The sequence below is a fragment of the Drosophila busckii genome, chromosome 4 (genome assembly GCF_011750605.1).
Source record: "Drosophila busckii strain San Diego stock center, stock number 13000-0081.31 chromosome 4, ASM1175060v1, whole genome shotgun sequence".
NCBI classification, from domain to species: Eukaryota; Metazoa; Arthropoda; class Insecta; order Diptera; family Drosophilidae; genus Drosophila; species Drosophila busckii.
In genome coordinates this window covers 532,064-554,501 of record NC_046609.1, presented here as the reverse complement: position 1 = coordinate 554,501, position 22,438 = coordinate 532,064, and the positions used below count along the sequence as shown (strand labels likewise).

The 22,438-nt window shown below is 35.5% G+C and overlaps 1 protein-coding gene across 14 annotated transcripts in view; it reads right to left on the bottom strand.

Moving 5' to 3' along the window:
- Nucleotides 1-22,438, bottom strand: part of LOC108607359 (twitchin) — a 49,449-nt gene that overhangs the window by 16,165 nt on the left and 10,846 nt on the right. For 5 of the 14 annotated variants that reach the window (XM_017998054.1, XM_017998053.1, XM_017998056.1 and 2 more), the window contains 25 exons: nucleotides 21,859-22,272; nucleotides 21,609-21,653; nucleotides 21,395-21,517; nucleotides 21,260-21,319; nucleotides 21,026-21,124; nucleotides 20,333-20,647; nucleotides 20,130-20,255; nucleotides 19,549-19,722; nucleotides 18,730-18,951; nucleotides 17,683-17,856; nucleotides 16,760-16,795; nucleotides 15,571-15,603; nucleotides 13,595-13,742; nucleotides 13,083-13,456; nucleotides 11,290-11,415; nucleotides 10,510-11,209; nucleotides 9,752-10,105; nucleotides 7,976-9,688; nucleotides 6,272-7,171; nucleotides 5,425-6,188; nucleotides 5,183-5,318; nucleotides 4,109-4,999; nucleotides 1,378-4,044; nucleotides 398-679; nucleotides 21-320 (listed from right to left, as the gene is read on the bottom strand). In XM_017998054.1, the coding sequence (XP_017853543.1) occupies nucleotides 21-320; nucleotides 398-679; nucleotides 1,378-4,044; nucleotides 4,109-4,999; nucleotides 5,183-5,318; nucleotides 5,425-6,188; nucleotides 6,272-7,171; nucleotides 7,976-9,688; nucleotides 9,752-10,105; nucleotides 10,510-11,209; nucleotides 11,290-11,415; nucleotides 13,083-13,456; nucleotides 13,595-13,742; nucleotides 15,571-15,603; nucleotides 16,760-16,795; nucleotides 17,683-17,856; nucleotides 18,730-18,951; nucleotides 19,549-19,722; nucleotides 20,130-20,255; nucleotides 20,333-20,647; nucleotides 21,026-21,124; nucleotides 21,260-21,319; nucleotides 21,395-21,517; nucleotides 21,609-21,653; nucleotides 21,859-22,272 (11,176 nt within the window). The remainder of the gene's footprint in view (nucleotides 1-20; nucleotides 321-397; nucleotides 680-1,377; nucleotides 4,045-4,108; nucleotides 5,000-5,182; nucleotides 5,319-5,424; nucleotides 6,189-6,271; nucleotides 7,172-7,975; nucleotides 9,689-9,751; nucleotides 10,106-10,509; nucleotides 11,210-11,289; nucleotides 11,416-13,082; nucleotides 13,457-13,594; nucleotides 13,743-15,570; nucleotides 15,604-16,759; nucleotides 16,796-17,682; nucleotides 17,857-18,729; nucleotides 18,952-19,548; nucleotides 19,723-20,129; nucleotides 20,256-20,332; nucleotides 20,648-21,025; nucleotides 21,125-21,259; nucleotides 21,320-21,394; nucleotides 21,518-21,608; nucleotides 21,654-21,858; nucleotides 22,273-22,438) is intronic. The other 9 variants (XM_017998055.1, XM_017998066.1, XM_017998059.1 and 6 more) reach the window with 7 other exon arrangements.

Sequence of the window (22,438 nt, the reverse complement as noted above, 5' to 3'; positions counted from 1 at the left end):
AATAGAATATCTCATCTTACTAAACGGATCCTTAGCGATTATTGACCCCAACGTTTCCAGTGGTTCTGATTCACCCTCTTTATTGACGGCTTTTACTCGGAACTTATACTCGTGGCCAGGAATCAGGCCATCAACATTGAATTCTGGTACATCACTTTTACCCACTGGCAACCAAATGCCAGTGTCGGGATCGAACTTCTCAATTAAATAACTATCGATAGGCTCGCCACCATCGTCCTTCGGCTTTTTCCATTTTAACTTACATCCATCTTTATGAATATCGGAAACTTCAAGCGGGCCCTCAGGCTTTCCTGGCTTGGCTGAGTAAGCAATTAAAAGGTATGTTAGAAAAAAATTACAAAATTGTTAGACTAGCTACCAATTGAAAATTACTTACTTATTATACTAATTTGAAACTCAACTTGATCTTGACCGTACAGATTATGGGCAACTATTTTATATAGACCCGAATCTTTCCTTTCGGGATTGTTGTTAATGTATTTACTGTTATATGGAACATTTTCGATGCGACTGGATGATGTCGCATAGAAAGATTTTCCATTTTGAGTCCAAGTAACTTCGGGTGCCGGTTCTCCACTAACTTTAATATCCAAAAATATGGGTTCGCCAGCCTTTACATTGTAAGTGTGGATATTCTTTCGATCAATTTTAGGTGCCACTGTCAAAAGAATAATAATTATAATTTTTATTGTGTTGTATTTAACTGTAAGCAGTATTAAAACAAAAATGCAGACCACTTTTTTGTAACTTTGACTAAGGCATTGTAGCAAACACACGCACGCAGTCACACACGTACACATAAAACAGCTCAAACTGTTGTATATATAGAAAGTTGAAATGTGAATATTTGGCATTCGGCTTAAAGCTTGTGTGTGATTTTTCCGTTTTTTATACAGTTGACATGTTAATAAAAGAAAAACAGGGAAAATGGTATCATGGAATTGCGTAAATGTATGTAACAGGCAGAAGGAGGTGTGGGAGAGCTCATAAATATATTTTTGATCATCAATACAAGCCGATATGAGAAACTCTTGTCTGAGTTCTTCTCAGACACTGTGTTACCAAGTTTGGTATGTGAATACTCCTATATTAAAAATAAACCAAATGTAAACCATATTTCTAAAAATGTACAAGTGTTCAAAAATAAAGAGATATCGGAACAAATTAAATCGACAGTCATCCGTGTCTGTTTGCCCATCTGTCTACCTCTACATACTGGATTTATTTTACAGTATTTCTTCTAAATGTTCTATCTAACAAAAACTCGATAAACGACACGGGCATCTCATCACGTTGCGATGTGCGTACAATTTATGTTATTTTTATTTTTGTACTGTAAAAATAGTATAAACTTACATCTTCTGGGTTTTGTGGTTACTGTTTTGCTGGCATCTGAGGCTTCACCAGGACCGGCAGCATTTACTGCTTTAACGCGGAATTCATAATCGCAGTTTTCATCAAGATTTGGTACGGTAGCTTTGCATTCTTCACCAAATGCTGGTGCAGAAATGTCAGCACCCTTTATCCATTTATCAGTTCCCTTTTCGCGCTTCTCAACTACATAGCTTGTGATTGGAGATCCGCCATCATTGTGTGGTGGTCGCCACACCAAGTCAACACGATCTTTGTCCCAATCGACTGCTTCAGGTGTGCCTGGTTTGCCGGGCTCATCGAATGGATTCTTTGCAATGACCGAGTGATCTCCGACTAAAGGTTCAGAATCTCCTTCCGTATTTACAGCTAGTACTCTAAACTTGTATTCGTGACCGGGCTCTAGATTATTGAGCTCAGCGAATGGCTCCTTAAAGCGTCCAGATGGCACCCACCGACCGGTCTCTACATCCATTTTTTCTACAACGTAATGCTCAATAGGTAGACCTCCATCATCGAGGGGTGGGTTCCATTTTAGATTACAGCCCTCTTTGTGAACATCCGTTACACGTAGGGGACCCTCTGGCGCAGCTGGCTTGTCTAAAACGGTTATTTCAAACGATGCTTCATCGTGTCCAGACTCGTTTTCGGCTTTTATTGTGTATTTACCGGTATGGAATCGTTTGGCGTACGGTACTGTCAATTTAGTACGATATGATTCCAAGTCAATATTGTAGTCATCGTTCTCTATACGAGCCTTATTATGGAACCAAGTCTTCGTAGCTGGCGGTTCACCAGACACTTTAATATCATAGCGTATGTTCTGTCCAGCCTTAATTGTAATGTCTTTTATATTTGTGCGATCTATTTTGGGAGGAGCAAAGCGATCCTTAGCTATCATTTGATCGGAAGGTTCCGATGGCTTGCTCTGGCCAGCTTTGTTAACTGCCTTAACGCGAAATTGGTATTTTGTACCTTCGATTAAATCATTAGCGCGGGCCTTGCAATCGGGCGTATTAGTTTCCATAACTTTTTGCCATTTTCCAGTATTGTTGTCTTTCTTTTCAACAATATAACCAGTAATTGGCGCTCCGCCATCATCTTCTGGCGCCCGCCATTTAAGATCGGCATGATTTGACGACCAGTCTGTTATTTGAGGCTTGCCAGGCGTATCAGCAGCATCATATGGATTTTTGGCCACAATAGGAATATCAGTAGTCAAAGGCTCTGACTCTCCTTCGCTATTAACAGCCTTGACGCGGAAGAGGTATTCTTTGCCTTCAGTTAGACCAGTTACATCGGCCTCCGGCGTTTTCGTTGTTAATACTGGCACCCAGCGTCCCGTTTCGGTGTCCATACGTTCGACAACATAATTCTCAATGGGCTCGCCACCGTCATCTTCCGGCTTATCCCATTTGAGATGTACGCTTTCGGCAGTTATTTCGGAGACAGCAAGTGGCCCCTTTGGTTTACTGGGCTTGCAAACAACCTCTAACTCTATCTCCACCGTATCTACGCCGGAATCATTTTTCGCAGTGACAATATACGTACCTTTATCGGCGCGTTTTACCTTCGGCATAATGAACGTTGTTTTGTATTCCTCATTTTCAATTTTTATTTTATCGCTTGTCTTGATCTCTGCTCCATTGTAGGTCCACGTGATCTTAGCCGGGGGCTCGGCTTTAACAGCTGCATCCATATGTAACATTTGACCACTTCGCATGATCTTTTTTTGTAAGTTCTTGCGATCAATGTGGGGCTTAAGAAAACGTGGCTTTGCAACAACTGATTTGGACACATCACTCGGCTCACTTGGCCCAGCTTTATTAACTGCGACAATACGAAACTCGTATTCATGCCCCTCCTCAACGCCAGTTACAGTGCCTTTGGTCTTATCTCCAGGCACAGTGGCTGCATCAACCCAAGCTCTTCCGGACTTATCGCGCATTTGTACTATATATTTTTGAACTGGAGCACCGCCATCATTTTTGGGTGGATCCCAAGCTAAATCAACAAAGTCCTTATCCCAATTAGTTGGTTCTGGTCGACCTGGCTTATCTGGTTCATCAAATGGATTTTTGGCAATAATTGTCTTATCTGTTTCCAAATCTTCAGATTCTCCCTCTTTATTAACGGCACGGACACGGAATTTGTACGGCTTACCCTCATGCAATCCGATTACCTTGGCCTCCGGCTCAGAACTCTTTCCACAAGGCAGCCACTGTCCAGTATGCGGATCCAGCTTTTCGATTTCATAGTAATCAATTGGAGCACCACCGTCATCATCGGGCTTATCCCACTTCAATTTACAGCTATGCTTTGTTATGTCGTTGACCTGTAAAGGACCTTTTGGCTTGCCTGGTTTGCCTAGAACTGTGACATTAAGCTCGGCTATATCTTCCCCAACCTCGTTAGTAGCCTTAATGGTATATTTTCCACTTTGAGGACGTTTTGCTCGCATAACAAAGAACTTTGTGTTGTAGTCAACATTGTCGATCTTCACATTTTCTTCGTCACTAACTACGGTTATTCCATTAAATGACCATTCCACATTAGGAGCCGGCTCGCCTCTTATATTGATGTCCAGGCTTATTGATAGGCCAGCTTTCACGACCACTGGTTTTAAATTTGTTCGGTCGATGTGCGGTTTTACTAAAAAGAAAAGAAAATAATAATTAAGTCTTCGTGTTAGTAACCTAATCAAGCAAGCACTTACAGAATCGTGGCTTTGCTGTATGCCAATTAGTTTGTTCGGAGGGATCAGAAGGACCAGCTTTGTTTACAGCACGAACACGGAACTTATATTGTTGCCCTTCTTCTAGTTTTTTTACCACACCCTTGCAGATGGGTCCATCGGTCTCAGCTGCTTTCACAAACTCGCCGGAGTCTTTATCCATAACCTCAATGACATAGTTCGTAATTGGCGATCCTCCATCTCGAATAGGTGGCTCCCATTTCAATTTAACATGATGTTCATCCCAGTCTTCAAGCTCTGGTAGTCCTGGCGGTGCAGATATATCAAATGGATTCTTAGCTGTAATGGCTGAATCAGTCTCCAGTGGTTCTGATTCGCCTTCCTCATTTACTGCCTTAACTCTAAACTGATAACGATGGTTTGGATCCAGGCCTTTCACATCGATTTCTGTTTTTTCAGGATCGACAGAACCTGCTGGCACCCATTTACCAGTTGCAGTATCCATTTTTTCAACAACATAACCAGTAATAGGTACTCCACCATCGTCCATAGGCTTCTTCCATTTTAACTTGCATCCTTCTTTATGAATATCGCTGACCTCTAACGGTCCTTCAGGTTTAGAAGGTTTGTCTAATATTGTCACTTCCACTTCAGCCTCATCAACACCATTTATATTTTCAGCTCTCAGCTTATAGACACCATTCTCTTTGCGAGTGGTGTCTAAAAGGACAAGTTTTGTATTGTAGTCTTCGTTGTCGATACGTGCTTGCCCACTCGTGGCTATTTCCTTCTCGGTGAAGAACCAGGTCAAAGTAGGTGCAGGCTCTCCTTTCACATCGACGTCGAATTTAACAGTTTGCCCTGCACGCACCTTTATTGGCTTCATTTTGTCACGATTTATTAAGGGCTTGACTAAAAAAATTATAAGATTTAAGTTTTTGAATGCAAATCAAATGAGGCATAATTAGAAAAACCTTTTGTAGATAGCATATTCAAATAAATTAATGTGAAGCTTTGGCTTTTCATACTTTCAAAATATACATGCATAATACAATATTAATTAGCTTAGTTATTAGTTTATAGGTGCTTTCTTACGATTTCTTGGCTTAGCTAAATGGGGCTCTGTGGCCCCACTAGGCTCACTGGTTCCGGCTTTATTGACGGCACGAACACGGAATTGATACACATTCCCTTCTGTAAGGCCATCGACAGTTGCTTCCGGAGCAGAAGACTATGTTTTTTTTTTCAGATTGATTTTTGTTATAATTGAAATGGTCATAATTAAAAAAATATTCCACAATATTAATATTGTAAAATTATTTTATTCGTATACTTACATTGGTGGTAAGTATTTCATCCCACATCGGTGAGAACTTATCTTTTTTTTCGATAATATAACCTGTTACTGGTGCACCGCCATCATCCTTCGGTGGCTCCCACACAAGCTTAACCATGTGCTCATTGTAATCATCAATTTTGGGGGTACCAGGTTTACTGGCAGCATCATATGGATTCTTGGCGATTATGGTACCATCGGTCTCTAAAGGCTCAGACTCGCCTTCCTCGTTAATGGCTTTGACCCGAAACTGATACTCATGGCCTTCTTGAAGTCCCTTGATATCAAGTTCGGTATCATTACCCGATGTACGACCAACTGGTACCCAGCGACCTTGTTTCTTATCGAATTTTTCTACTTGATAAGCTGTAATGGGCTTGCCTCCATCGTCTTCTGGTTTTTTCCATTTGAGCTTGCATCCATCCTTAGTAATATCATTTACAGCCAAGGGTCCCTTTGGCTTTCCGGGTGGAGCCAATACGTTTACTTCCACAGTAGCTTCATCTTCGCCATGCTCATTCACGGCACGAATCTTATAAGTACCTGTGTGCTGTCTTATAGTATCGACTATTGAAATCTTCGTATTGTGTGGAATATTTTTAATCTCAAAATTGCTCGATAGCTCCTCAGGCTTAAGCTCCTTATCGTTCTGATACCATATAACCGTTGGAACTGGTTCGCCGCGCACATTCACATCATATTTAATTGGTTTTCCAGCTCGTATAAGCAAAGGCTTTAAGTTTGTTCTGTCAATGCGGGGCTTTACTAAATTTTGCATTTGAATGAAACATATTACACAAAATTAAATAAAATAAATAAAAAATATGTGTAATTTAAGCCAAACTTACATTTTTTATACTTGACGATCTGTGGCACACTTGCATCAGAGGGTGGAGATAATCCTGCTTTATTAACGGCAATGACGCGGAACTGATATTCACCGTATTCCTGTAAGCCGGCCACTGTAGCTTCCAATTGATCGCCGGGAATTTCTATGGCCTTTTCCCATTCCGGTTTATTTTTATCCTTTTTTTCAATTATATATTTTTGTATTGGAGCACCGCCATCATTATTAGGTGGTGCCCACTTCAGACTAATGCTTTGATTATCATAGTCGGTGACTTCGGGGGTGCCGGGCTTGTTTGGCTCATCAAATGGATCCTTAGCAACAACACCCACAAGAGTGGTAAGAGGCTCCGATTCACCTTCCTCATTAACTGCCGAGACACGGAACATGTATTCCGAGCCGGGATTTAAGCCGTTTACGTCAAAGCTAGGTGGTTCCTTTTCACCGGGAGAACGGCCAACCCTCACCCATTTGCCCGTTGCTGTATCCATTTTCTCAATCACATACTCCTTGATCGGCACGCCACCATCATCATCTGGCTTCTTCCACTGCAACTTGCAGCCTGTTGCTGTGATATCACTAACTGCGAGCGGACCCTTCGGAGAACTGGGTTTTCCAAGAACAATAAGCTCGACAGATTCTCGATCGATACCGTTGCAATTTTCAGCTTTCAATGTATAAAAACCGCTATCTTGCCGCTTTGCGTTTGTAATGCAAAAGTCTGTATGATATTCAATGTTCTCGATACTTATGCGATCTCCAGTTGTCAGGGGTACATCATCACGCCAGCTCCAGTGTAGTTCTGGAACAGGTTCACCAATGACGTCCACCGACCATTTGTGAGTGCGACCACTTTTAATTGTAACCCGTTTGAATGTAGATCTATCAATTTGTGGTTTAACTGTATATTCAACCCAGGTACGACAGGAAAATTTGCAACATAGAAGTTTTTATAAGTTAATTTGTCTAAATAGATAAAATATATATCTGCGGAAGCCATACGTACTTGTTAAAAGCCATTTTCAATATAAAGCCGATGTAAATGCTGTGAATAACTTTAACCAATACAAAAGCAGTTAATTGATACAGTATTTCTACTGCCAAACATACCAAGCTTTTTTGATAATTTTTTTTTGCTGCACTAAGACCGAGATGATATTAAAAATTCAGAGTCCCGTTATGCTCAATTTACAAGCGGAAAAAGTTAGGTATTAATTGATTGTGATATTTATGGCGCTACATATAAGATCTTCTGTAAATATCATATAAGGTTCACTCATTCTGGATTGTTTTCCAATACCGTCGATGATGCATTATATTTCACTTTTTACTATATATATTATTTGTTGTATTAGCTATATTCTTTAAGCTTTTATTTTGTTTTTTTTTTGAACTTTATGAAAAAAATTTAAGTTTTTAGGATTTTTAAGCTTTTGACTGCAAATTGCCCCATGATACAGTTTGCCTCTTATTGATTGATAAGCTATGATTGCTAGTATTAACTATTATAAAGCATGTAATCATTACTAGTATGAATGGTATGGTATGTAATGGGATATATATATATATATATGGTATATAAGTAAATGCACCGTATGTTAAGCCAAAGCTAAATCAAATTTAAATATGCTTTTTACAAGGATTAAGCGTTTTATTAAAAAAATACGTAAAAGCATAGCTTCAAAATAAGTTGCAAATAACTTACGGTTTTTATGTTTGCACAAATGATTATCGGTAGGCTGTGAAGGTTCGGAAGGTCCAGCTTTATTGACAGCACGAACTCGAAACTGATAGATCATTTTTTCTTTGAGACCTTCTACTTTGCATTCAAGCGTAGGGTCCTCTGTTTTGGCAACTTCGCTCCATGTGGGTGAGAATTTATCTTTTATTTCAACAACATAATGAGTAATTGGCCGACCACCATCCGACGGTGGTCTCTTCCACTTAAGAAGCACGCTCTTGTTATCATAGTCGTCAATAACTGGCTGGCTGGGCGGACTTGGTGGATCATAAGGGTTTTTGGCAAGAATGGCGTCAGTTGTCTCAAGGGGCTCGGACTCACCCTCCTTGTTAATGGCCTTGACTCGGAATTTATATTTCTTGTTTGGACTCAGGCCCTTAAAGTCAAATGAGGTTTCATCCGGGCCTACTTCGCCGGCCGGTATCCAGCGGCCGGTGTCCTCATCCATTCGCTCAAGTGCATAGCCAGTAATCTCACAGCCGCCATCATCTTCTGGCTTTTTCCACTTCATCTTAATTCGATGAGCTCGAACCTCTTCAGCATCAAAAGGTCCGCCGGGTGCCAAGGGACGGTCCAAAACAATTACTTGGGCTTCAGACTCAATTGTCCCTGAACTATTAGTCAACACCAATTTGTATTTTCCGGTATCCTTTCTTACCGTCTTCTTAATAGTAATTGATGAATTACGCTCTAGCTGCTCTAGACAGATGCGCTGATTGTCAAATTTCAGTTGCTGGTCAGCCTTCAACCAGGTTGCAGTTGGCTCTGGCTCACCGTCATATTTAATGTCATAGCGAACGGTTTGTCCTTTCTTCACAGTGATATTCTTGAGACCGTCGCCGACTAAGAACGGCTTAACGAAGCGGCATTTGGCAATAATGGCTTTAGTCTTGTCGCTAGGCTCGCCAGGACCTGCCCTATTAACAGCACGGACTCTAAATTCGTATTGCTGTCCCTCTTTAAGGCCATCCACAGTTGCTGTTCTAGCATCTCCGGGCACCTCCTTGCCGGTAACCCAATCGTTGGAAAATTTCTCTTTGAATTCCACAATGTACGATGTAATTGGGTCACCGCCATCATTATCAGGTGCCTCCCATTTTACATCAGCGTGATCCTTATCCCAGTCAGTTAAATCAACGCTTTTAGGTTTGCCGGGTTCGTCCCATGGGTCTTTGGCAAGTATTGAGTTTTTGAAAGTGGCCGGATCGGAAGGACCAATCTTATTCACAGCACGTATACGGAATCTGTACTGTTTCTTTGGCACCAAGTCGTCAATCTTTTTAAGACATGGTTCACTTGGTAGAACCTCAGCGACAGGCTCCCAGCCTTGCTTTTTACTTAAATCTTGCCGTTCAATAACGTATTTGATTAACGGAGACCCGCCATCGTCAGCCGGTGCTTTAAATTTAACTACACACGATGTCTGATAAATATCCGTAACATCTACGTCCTGTGGTGACTGTGGGACATCTTGACAAATAATTGTAACATCCTTAGTATCTTCGCCTTGACCATTGGAAATTTTGATTTGATATAATCCTGATAAGTCTCTTGACGGTTTTTTCAGTTTAAACGTAACCTTATCATCAGTTACGGCAACTTCAACATCCTTAACAGGTAATGGTTTGCCGTCCTTTATTAATTTAGCTTCAACTGGAGTCTGCTTCGTGCCGCTTACTAAATAAATAATCTCATTTATTAGTTTTAATATGAAAAAAAAGTAATAAATAAGATAATTACCTTTAAATGGTACTTCAATAATGACAGGTGCACTAACAGGACCTGCAAACTCATCAGGACAATCAATATTAGGTCGGCTTTCACCTTTACGTACAGATAGCTTGCATGTTGACGTCAATTGTCCCGATTCGCATGTGATTTCACCAGCATCAGATAAATCCAGATTATTGAAGACAAGTTGATGCTTACCACCACCCAAATTTTTGATTTCAATTCGATCACTTGACGCCAATGGCTCTCCATTAAATTTCCAGTCGCATGGTGCGGTTTGATCCTGTAACTCCACATCTAGCACTAACTTCTCTCGCTCGACAGCGTCAGTGTCTTTAAGTTTTTTATTGAAGCGATTTTGGTCTTGGGGGTAAGTTAAAAATATTTAGTTATCAATCCAATAATTCTTTTAAGTTATGTACATTTGTCTCAACTACTGGATTAAATTCTGCAAATGGTTTTTAAAGTCATAATCGAATATTTTTAATTAGGGATATCTTAAACCGATCAAACATGTTGATTTTTATAATTTGTATTGAAAACTATTGTTCGTTTTTTTATTTATTTTAATATTGCTTATTGGATTGCCTTATTGCTTGCTCTGAAGTTTAAAATAAAACTTTTCAAAAATCGTTTCCAATTTTTTAAGTAAATTAATGAGATCATACATATATGTTTACACGGACAGGTTTTTAAGACCCAATATTAAAGCGTTCCTAAAGGAAGGTTTTGTATTCGACAAATATTCATTGCTAAACACTACTTACAATTAATTATAATTTCGGCTTCAGTCTTGTCAGCGTTAGTGGTGCATTTAAATTGTCCAGCATCTGTAACTTTACAGTCCTTAATTACGAGCTTTCGTTTTCGGCCGTCCTTTACAATTTGAATACGTTTATCGGGCTTTATTTCTTCATCATTGCGGAACCATTGGACCTCGCCCATTGCGTCATCAATTTCACAGGCAAGCGTTACTGTATCTTTCTCGATACATTGCTGTGACTTAAGCACCTTCACAAATTTATATGGATACTCAACGATTTTTAGAACACATTCTGTTTTATCCGGCTGTTTGTCCAATTGACAGCGATATTGACCAGCATCTTCTAATAATGAATCTTTTATAATGAGCTTAAGGTTGCCATTTATATCTTTTGAAATTAAATAACGTGGATCATCTGATTCGATTTTCTTATTATCTTTAAACCAATGCACGTTGGCCATGCTACTGCTGACCGTACATTCGAGGGTCGTCTCATGCTGAGTAAACCCTTCCAATTTTTTCTTAAGTGGTTTCGTAAATGTGTATGTTGGATCTGCCTCTTCAACATTAAGGAATGCCGTGCTGGAGACTCCACCGATTTCTATTGTGTATTTCCCAGTGTCCTCGACCTTAGGCGTAGTTATAATCAATTGATATGTATCGTTCTCCTGTTTAAATTTGAACTTGCTTCCTGTGAACACCTCCTATTTAAAATAAAAATATGCAGTTATAAAAAGCTGTATACATAAGATTACGAAAATATCGTGTATCTTGGTTCACTTACATCCTTACGGAATAGCCACTTGGGTTTGCAATTTGGCTTGCTGAATCTTGCTTCGAATACAACCTTCTTATCCTTCCCTTCTTTAGCGAATTGATCAATGAGCGGACTAAGAAACGACTCCACTTTCTATGCTCATATATTTTAGGATGAGTTGTTGTTTATTGATTGATTTTTTTCATATTATTGTGCGTTGTAAAAAATGGACAAAGACGTCAAAATTGGATATACGATTACTTATTAGCTTGTTAGTGTTAAATAATTAACATATTTATGTAATATATTTCTATACATATGCCAACATCGAATTACAATGGAATACCCATCTAATTTCAGTCGCACTTATGTATTCCATTATCATTATATTCTAGTAATATATGTATGTATTTGTAAATTAAAGGTACTGGTACTGTTTGTGTGATAATGGATGACAATATAGTAAAAAAACATAATAAAAAATAAAGTAATCAAAAAGCAATGGCTATGAATAGTATCTGTACCTTTATTATAATCTCGGCTTAGCGATGCTGTATGGTTTTTTAACGAGAAAACTCGGTACAAAAATGCACATATTTCATCGCAAAGTCGCTTTGATTGAATAAAAACTGTCACTACACCTATGGACCACACCACATAAGCAGTAAAATTAGTATTGAAACTATAGACAAAAATTGATTGCTACTGGAATTATTGTTCATATATTTCTTACATGGGCCGTCTATTTCCAGATCCGCAATTAACTTTTATTTATGCGTATGTTAAAAATAAGTAGCATAGATATAGATGTGTGTAGATATAGCATTGCATATTGAAATATCAAAACGTTTGATATTTAATATGTATATAAATAAGTATTATCGTTAATCCAGTTTCGTATATCGAATTCATAATTAGATAACCGCTAATATCAAAAGCTAATAATAGATACGTATAACAGAGATCAGCCACTTTTGACTATGTTGTTTATGAAAAAATTGACTTAAATAGCTAAAATGCAAAATGCAAAGATATGAGCATTTTATTCGAAAAGTTTGGAGTGCTTAACTCCATCACAAGTAGATCAAGTATCTAGAAATATTTGTCAATCGATGTCTTTCATTGAAAACAAATAAGAAGGACTTATATTTGTAAAGGAATATATATAATATATATTAGGCACCGCGTGCACCAAAATCGCCAAAAACAAAACAAGATAAAACTTATTTTCTTGACTAGAAAATATAAAAAACAATTATGAACAACATCGTTATATTGTTGTTGTCGGTTTACAAATATTTTTGATTAGAGAGAGATAGTGAGAAACAAAAAAGAAGTGTATTACAATTTTCTTTTAAAAGGCCCACCTCCTCGCGTCGAAATGGATGCAACGTCGGCCAATCAGGGATCAGCTCAGCTAGAGATGGTCTACGGGATGGCGCCTGTATATTGCATTATTATATGTAGTATATACCTACTTATAGCAATATAGTATACATAATCAAGTTCATAGAACAATAAACACTGGAGATACGTCTCATATTTATTTTAAACAGTTCAATATGAATTTCTGCGAAGTTTTTCTTTTGAAAGTTTGCCTTCGTTTCTTAATTATACGTAGCTTAAGGCTTTAACACAGATTTTAAAAAATTTAAAGAAGTTTTATAAAAAGTAAGAAAATATTTTAAAGGGTTGGTAATTTACAGCTCCAACTAAGCTTAACAGGTTATTATGAAGAATCGAAATGCCTTCAGCACAGTAAGTACTTGTAGAAGCGAACGATAATAAATATGACAGAAATTAAGCGTTTCTTTTCTTACCCTTTCGACTTTTTTAAGAGCCGGTAATGGTTTTTCGGTTTCTTTAAGATCACCCCAATTTGGATCTTGCTCTTCTTTGTCCCAATTTTTATAACGTCGTTTTTTAAGCATAGCGCGGAAGTCCATGCCACTGGCATCTGATACAAAAAGTTGCATCTCGGCCGAGTCTTCGCCATGGATATTTGAAACAACAACCTTATATTTTCCCTCATCGTTGGGCTTTGACTTACGCATACAAAGTGTGATTGTATTTGTTTGTCCATCAGTCAGGAACTTATACCGACCACCTTCGAGAATTTCACCAACTCCCTTATAAAATTTAAATGTTGGCGCTGGATTTCCTTCAACACCAACCGTAAGGTAAGCCGTCGAGTCTATAAGTTAATGTCCATGTCCAACATAACAAATATTGACATTACCAGGGAAAGTGTAGAATAATTAAGTTGGGTTAATATTACAATAATGACAAAAACAAAGTACAGCAATTACACCGAAATATATGACATACGTACCTTCAACCACTGAGTAGGATTCTTGTACATCAAATATTGATGGTGGACCACCTTCACCAATGTCACGCAATGGTGTTGATGGCTTATTGATGAGATCTTCTAAGTCCTGTACGCTGGGTCTGCGAACATCGACAGATGGACGTCTCCGCTTTTGTGGGTAACCAATTATTTAATAATTAACATCACACGCACACATAAAGATGAACAGAAAATATGGAATATGAATCGATTATCTTATGTTTTAATGGGATCAAAAAATTCATTATGAAAACATGTGTATACACATAGGTTTTATAATCTAGTCAGAATACATGTAACATTCAAATGCAAAATTTAAAATAACGCATAATGCATTCTACAGAGCTACGAATATTTATTAATGTATATGATATGTAAGTACGTTAATATATACATATACATTATTTTGAGGATTAAAGGTATACATATGCTACTAAACTAATACATACATCAAACTATAAAACAAAACTTTGTATGGAAAGTCATGATTTAAATATTTAATAAATCAATAATGTTGTGATTTACAATAAGTTGATACAAAAATTCTTTTGTAGTTAACATTTTTGAAGGTTTAATTGGTAAGTCAACTAAATATAAGCTCATACGTTATGTTAGTAGGTATATTTATTCATTTTCCCAGAGATTACGAAGAAGGTAATGTGACTGCTGTGATACGAACTTATTCACATTTAAAATATGAGATATATGTTTAACTTATACTGGAATAAACACATGGTAGGGTTGTCCGTTACATACATTTACATTTAGTGAGGATACTTAGCCTCCGGCCGTTTTAAATTTTCCCACAGTTTTTCTGTATTATTTACATTTAAATATTACATTTATATAATATGTACATTTTTTATATGTAAATGTTTGTTGGATTTGTTGAAATATCCACTTCAGCAACGTTAACTTATTTAAATGCAAAACTTTAATACTGGATTTCAATATTTACAAAATTATATACTGTAATATGGGAAAAGCATGTGAAATTTAATAGACGTCTTTTTGTTCAAAAAGTTCGCATGTACAAAATGATGGTGGCATCAATAATATTGCTTAACAACAAACAAAAGAACAATAAATATTAAATGTGATACATTTGATCACAATTATAAGACCTGTTTTGAGTCCCCCATTTCGCCAGGTCGCTGTTGTTTTTGCTATGTTATGATCCGATTATTTGCATATACATATATTTAGGCGTATGTATACATATGTATGCATTTTCATAATTCAACCGAAAAGAGACAATTTTAAAAATATATCAAATAATTGATATTACAGTCGCAAAAATTGGTAACCTTTTCAAATGTAAACTTCTATTATCATCTGCTCAGTGCTCAGAATTAGTAATCATGAGTTTTTGCATAAAAAATAATTATTAAAAACACATTATATTATAATATCATTTTATTGTGAGACGAGTACCCTTGAAACTATTAATTATTTTTAGCATAATTCTACAATAGACACATTCACTATGCAAAAGTATTGGATTTGGATATTCGATCTTTCATATTTCGTTATTGTTTTATTAGTACATTAGTTTCCAATATGTAAAGGTATAATATGAATTAATTTTTAACCACATACAAATGCAAACTGTTACATACATTTGCTTTTTAAGTTAACTTGTATATATGGAGATGTGCATGTGTAGATATGTATATAAATTTGCATATAAATTTATAAAAAAAAGTGTTACATTATTACAAAAACAAATAAGATTCGATTTTTATGGATATTTTATGAGTAAGTTTGTGTGTTTGTGTGTGTGAAGGGAAATATGCTGTGTTTTTCAATTGTTTCATTTTGTTATGAAGCTTGCAAATCTTATGCAAGTGGGCCTGTATGCTGAATATGCTTGTTAAAGAAAAAGGAAATATCAAAACTACCAAGGAATGCAAAAAAAAAGATGCAAAACTAACTAGCGCAGCTAACTAGAATCTCACCTGTCCTTCACCAACCTCGCCTGGCCTCAACAACTGTAAAATTTATTGATTTTCATAAATTGGTAAATCAAATGCTAATCAACATGTGTACATATACATATGTACTACTTAATTGAATTCAGTTGAAATAGTATATTAGTTGCGAAATGATTGGCAGGTGCCAATAATTTAAATATAATTAGTTGGTTTGGTGTGTATGTGTGTGTGTACACACTTCTGCACTTATGAAAATTAACCCTGATAGTCAAACTTAAATAGAGCTAACATAATTCAAAATATAAATGCGACAATAATTAAAGCTTGAAAATACCCTTTTACATATTTTTATGCTTCCAGGTTTTTGATAAAAAATGTAAATGTATGTAAGTGTATATATTCGAATGCACCGACACACGATCCCGACTGATGTTAGTAACTGTTCACTCGCAGCGGACAGACAACGACTAAACATTAATATATTTTCTACATATCGAACACAATACCAATGTTCTAATAATTAATAATGTAGCACATAATGCAGACGCTCACATCCATCAAATATTTTCGGTCATTTACGTATTCATTTTGACATTGTACATGAAAATTTGCATACATGTATTACATTTAAATAGTCATATATACCTTCAAATAAATTTAATTTAATTGGAAACACTCGAGTACTATATGCAAAACTAGTAGATGAGTACTATTTACAGTCATTTATATATAAGTTTGATATATATAACTGTACGATTGTGTATACATGTATATATGTTATTACATATTCAAACTTATTTCTTTATGTTTGTATGTATACATATACATTCATATATATATATGAATATGACTGCAAATATATTGTGTGCGGTCTTTTTATTTATCTAGGTATTGGGGCCTTGGTCTCTCATTTATTTTTATGTATTAATGTCACCAGAGTCACAGGCGGTAATTTCTATTATTAGATCGCATAAAATATAAAATAATTAGTCTGACATAAGCTTTAAATATCAGTGCATGGTGAATATTATACAGATACATATATTTTGTAGAAATTTCAATTAAAATTTAACTCTTTCTTATAGGTCTACACTTTTTGGTTTTTTTCATAATCAAGCATTTTGCTCATTTTATTAAGCAAGTAGCTTTTTCGGCCATTTCTAAATGTTAAAAGATCCCTTAAGTGAATAAATGAAAGTCTTGCTAATCTTACCCGTGTATCCATGACTTCGCCAGGGCGGAGTTTCTTCTGTGATTTTGAGAATTGATTGGTGCATTTTGTATATGTATATTATGTAAATATGCCGAGTAGTGATTGTGGGTTTGTGGCACAATGGGTTGTTGCATAGGTGTTGATTTGGCATTTAGTTATTGGAGTTCAGTTGAATTATACAGATAATACAAATATGCAGGTGCAATGTAGAGCACATATACATGAGGAACATTTTGTGTTGTTGATTCGATTATAGTAAAGAGTGTTGTGGTGATTTTGGGTTTTTTTTTGTTGTTGTTGTTGTTGTTTGGTTATGTGGACAAATGGTCAAACATGGTACATAGAAGGGAACATAGGAAACACACTGACATTAGATACAATTCAAAGTCGAAAAATATAATAATTGTAGAATTAAGAATAATTAAGTACAGACAGTCGCTTTAAATGCCACTTGTTTAATATTCTATTTACTTAAGCGCATAAATCCTAAAGCATTCATAATTCTTTTTTAAATTATAATTTGATTAACCCACACTACGTCTGCGAATATTTGTATTTCACAATTGTCACGATTGTAAAGTTTACATATGTATACAAATCTATGGAAAGCGTAAAAAACATAAAATTTTTTATACGAAAGCTTGATTTAGCATACTTATCAAAGACATACATTTTTTTAACTTGCTACAAGTTTTGACAACTGCAAGAACATCATAATATAGTGCAATAAACATACACGCGTATGTCTGTAAGTAGTTGTATGTATTTGTAAGCAAAAACTAGACTAACAAAGCGAATTCGGGGCAAAATTTGTTTGATTTGTTGTAGGAAATACTTATAATGCAAATATTAATATACTTGGTTGGGATTTATATAATATTATATGAATTTAAATTAAATTATTTAAAATAAAGCAAAATTACCTCATCATTAATAATTAGGGAAGGCCTTCGTCCCATATCAGCTGGAGGTATTAGTGATCCGCGTCGGCTAGGAGGCTCTGGAGCAAGCGAAGGCCGTTTCTCACGAATAACTTCAATCTTAGGTGGCTCCCCCGGAGCAGGTGGCTGCATCTTTGGTACCTTCGGCTTGTCATCCTGAAGGAATAACATGATAAACGGATTTTTTTTAAATTTTGCAATTATTATTATTATTATTAATAGGAAATTTTAGTTTCCCACGAGATTGGATAGGTAATGTATACAAAAATAAAATACACATTTTACATATACATTTTTTACGCACCGAAACTGCTATAATCTTAATTGTGGTTGCCATTTTTAACCAGTGAACATTATGACATTTAAAGTACGCATAATCTTATTTTTATTGGAACGATTAAAAACACGAATCTGAGACACGTCAAAATGTGGTAAAATTTCAACCGCTTTTCATGAACAACAACAGGAGACAGACATTAAATGTATGGATGCATACATATGTATATATTTATATATACATAGCTATATGTATATATCTTATATATCTTATCTTTTCGTATTTCATATATACATAAGTATTTTTGACTAAAGATATAAAATATTATTTAAAAAAACATATTATATACCTAGTCGTATATGTAGAATATTGCCTTTTTCTGTATATGTATACGTGTTTATGTATGATGAAATACATATTTATGTATTTATCTTAACAATGTATACACATACAATGTGGCAATGAATTTATATTCATTAAAAGCTTAAACTTACCACTCGTAAATTAGATTACAAGCCAAAATAATACTTTTAAAAGTGCGTAGAGCATTAACCACATGTGTATATGTTAAGTCTACATGCGATATATGCATTGATTAACAAAGTAACAAATAACAAAACCTACTTTCCAACAGTCAGTAAGAAAGACTTTTCTAGCTATGACCTCAAAGCTCCACTAAATAAGATGTTCGAGGACCGAGTCAATATTCAAGCGATTACAGAATGTAATTTTTGACGTAGATCAAGACTTACCCTCAACGGTTCCATGGGTAATTGAATTGGTGGATTTAGCTTCGGGTGATTTATGACGGGTGTGGGTTGCTTTACTGTTTTATCAAAATTGATAGGTACAAATTGTTCTAATTTAGGGCGCTCGTAATTATCCACAATAGTTGCAAGGGACTCGGGTTTTTTCAGGTCAGATATCTGTGCCTTGGTTGCATTTGTAGGACTAAACTGTTCCGTTACATTCGCCTTTAATAACCAACCAATTTGGGTACATATGGGTATCGAAGTTTAAAATGAAGTAGTAAAAGTTATAAATAGTTGTTCGCTATTACGCATATACATATTTTCATTGGATAGAAAAAAAGCGATGAACACACGTATAAATTGAAAAATTGTGTAAGTTAAGATTTGCATAGTCGAAGTTAAAGCACAATGAAGTCCTTGTGTGATAGTAGTAAGTGCAAATTCGAAAATGGGATTTATCTAAAAACCAGTTGAATTCACACTGAAGATAGCCAGAAAGAGAGAAAGAGATAGCGAAAGAGAGGTAGAGATAGATTGACTAATTGCAGAGTGAGTAAAAGAGATAGTAAATAACTGAGAATGAAATAGAAACAAGGCTTAAAAACAGAATATGTTACAGACAAGGTAGGCAGAATAAGCTAACTTAAAACAAAAAAGAATATAGACAACCTTTTCATATTGGCAAAAAAAAACAAATTTCATTAAGAAAGAAGCTTAGAAAATACATGCTTATAAGAAGATAGAAAAAGTTTATGAAAAATAGGATTGAAATTAATTTCTTAAAAATGTACCTAGTGACCATCATATACAAGAGTTTACCTTCAGTAATTGCTTAGCTTGTTGGGGTTCAGCTTGCTCTTTAGCATCCTTTACAACGGGTTTTAAGACTACGCCAAGGAAGGATTCGTTTTTAATGGGTTCTTTGGTCATCAAGTTTCTGACAGAAGAGCGACGCCGCTGCTTGATAATATCCAACAAAGATGGTTTATCGGCCTAAATGTACACTTAGTTAGTAACGTGCATAATTTTTTCAATAATTCCTTAACTCAAATCACAAAGACAATCTTACTAGTTCACAAAAATTTGTATAGAAAAAAGACAAATACAAATCCATCAGAAACTTAGTGCATTGAAGTACTTTCAACCAGTGATTTAATCGGCATGCCATAAGATATTAAATAAGGCATTTAATATTTCGAACATATACTAATTTAAAAGACACAATGAATTCAATTACCTCAGAAAGTTTTTCATCTAACAATTCACCACAATGAAATTATTCTTTGTTTATTAATGCTTAAGTGTGAGGGTGTTTCGTTGAATTAAGAATTTGTGGAAATTTATCATATCATGTGAGTACCATTTCTAAACAATTAGTAAACGTATAAAAATATTTTTACCTCTGGTTCGACAATAACAGGCTTTAAAGTAGCCCCATCTCTGTTGTCTTCCTCGCCGGGTAGCTTACCCTTACCCAGCTTGAATCCTTTTGGTTGCTCCATGGACTGCTCTTCGATTTCAGATTTCTATTCATGCCAACATGTTCCATGCAGAGACAGAAAGTACACTGTTAAAAGGTACAAACAATAAAACGTCATACAACCTTTAGAAGTCCATTTTTCGGGGGAGCTTCTTCTGGTGCTTTTTTCGGCACTTCTAATATTGGTTTTTCCATTTTATTTGGTATTTCAAGGTCACGAGCAAAGTCAGATGGTATGAACTCGGATTTTTCATATTTTTCTAGTTCTGGTCGTTCATAGTCTGGAATTTCGGGAAGCTCATCGTATTTGGGCTTGGCCTTTGGCTTTGCTTTGCTTTTTGGCTTAGCCGCCTCTAATTTGGTCTCCTCTTTAGGTTGTGCAATAGACGTTTTTCGTAGCTTCGGTAATTCTTCAACTGGTTGAGACTCTTCTACCATCTAAACATTTCCATTTTAGCCATATTTACAAACAAAAAACAAAACATACATACAGTTATATGAAAAAATAATGTTTACATTGTGTATCAGAAATGGTAATACATTTATATTCAAGTTAATAAAAGATATATAGAAAGAAAGACAAGCAGCCACAAAATAGTAAATTAATTGTTTAAACCAAACTATTCTAAAAAATGTGTATTCCTATTTAGATTGTGATCGAAAAATAGTATGGACTTGAGCAAGCTATTTCAATATAGATATAATAGAAAAGATTAGAATATCATAGAATTGAAAGAAAGCATAGATTGGCACCACATAGAGCGAAGAGAGCGTTACACTATATTGAGCGAAGTTTATTTTTAGTCCATCGCTCACCTTTGGAACACGCCGTTTATCAGCAGATTTCAGTTTTGGAATCTCTTCCTTAATCATTTGTGGACTTTTGTTGGCTTCAATTTTTTCGTTTTCAACTTCCTGTTTCAAAATACATTGACATACATACAATATAGTATATCTAAGCTTATACAACGAGTACCATTTACAAAACTCAATTTAAAAATATTCGTATTATATATTATTTTCGTGCGTGTGCCTGCATCGAATACATACCTCAAGGGTCTTTCTCTCAACGACGGACGACCGCCGCGACTCTAATTTTGACTCTTCAACCTATTAAAAAACATTGATTACGAGTTTAACGGTATTATTGTTATATCTCCGTTTACATATATACGGCAAGCTTACCGCAAGTGAAGATCTTCTAGAGGAGAATTTTGTTTCTTCGCTTGAAAGTTCTTCATTTGTTTTTATAATTGACTTACGACGTACCTCAGAAATTGACTCTTCCTTAATTGAAACCACACTTGCCTATGGATGAGCAATACACACATGCATACATTTAAAAGACTATACATGCAGACGATTTATGTAAATTTATGAAAAGACCAAACAACTTTACCTTTCGCTCAGCCTTTTTAAGCGACACCTGTTCCGTTTTAGATTGCTACACACGATTAAAGAGAAAAAAGATAAACAGTTTTAATATTATATTTTACAGTTTGTTAATTTTGAATATTTTAGTATAAGCAACATTAGAGTATAAGCAACATTAGAGTATAAGCAAATAAATGTAGAGAATATTATCGGTTTGTGTAGATTGTGGCAGATTTAATCAGAGTTTGCTTTTAAAGCTTTATTGATTTATTTACCTCTTCATTTTCGGGACTCACTTTGGGATTATCATCTTGATTAGATTTGCCATTAATTGGTCTATCTTTTGACTTTAATTTCTCGTCATCGCTTAGTTTTTCAGGTGCACTTCTTGTTGTTTCCAAATCTTTTTTGTCTATTTTAGCCTTTTTCTGTTCACCTTCCTTTGATTTGACAGTATCTATCTTCGCCGGAACTTCAACTTTTTCTTTGTCTTCAATTGTTTTGGATTTCTCCTTTTTATTTCGCTTTTCTTCTCCTTCTTTATTTTGTTCTAGGTGCAGTTCCTCTGAGTCAATATCTCTGCTGTGAACTTTCTCAATTTGACTTTGCTCTTCAGGAAGCTCAAAAGTTTGTTCATCATCCTTGACTTCATCTTTTTTTTCTTCCAAAATATTATTTTCTTGATCGGCCTTGTTAAATGTTGTGTGTATATGTATGTGTTGTGTTGTTATTTACAAGTTAACCCAAATAAACAAAATAAATATGATGTTAGTTATTATATAATAAGAAAATAATAGAAAATTATATTCTTCGTGTAGACCTACATTTGCAAAAAAAATATTCATTCTACCTCTT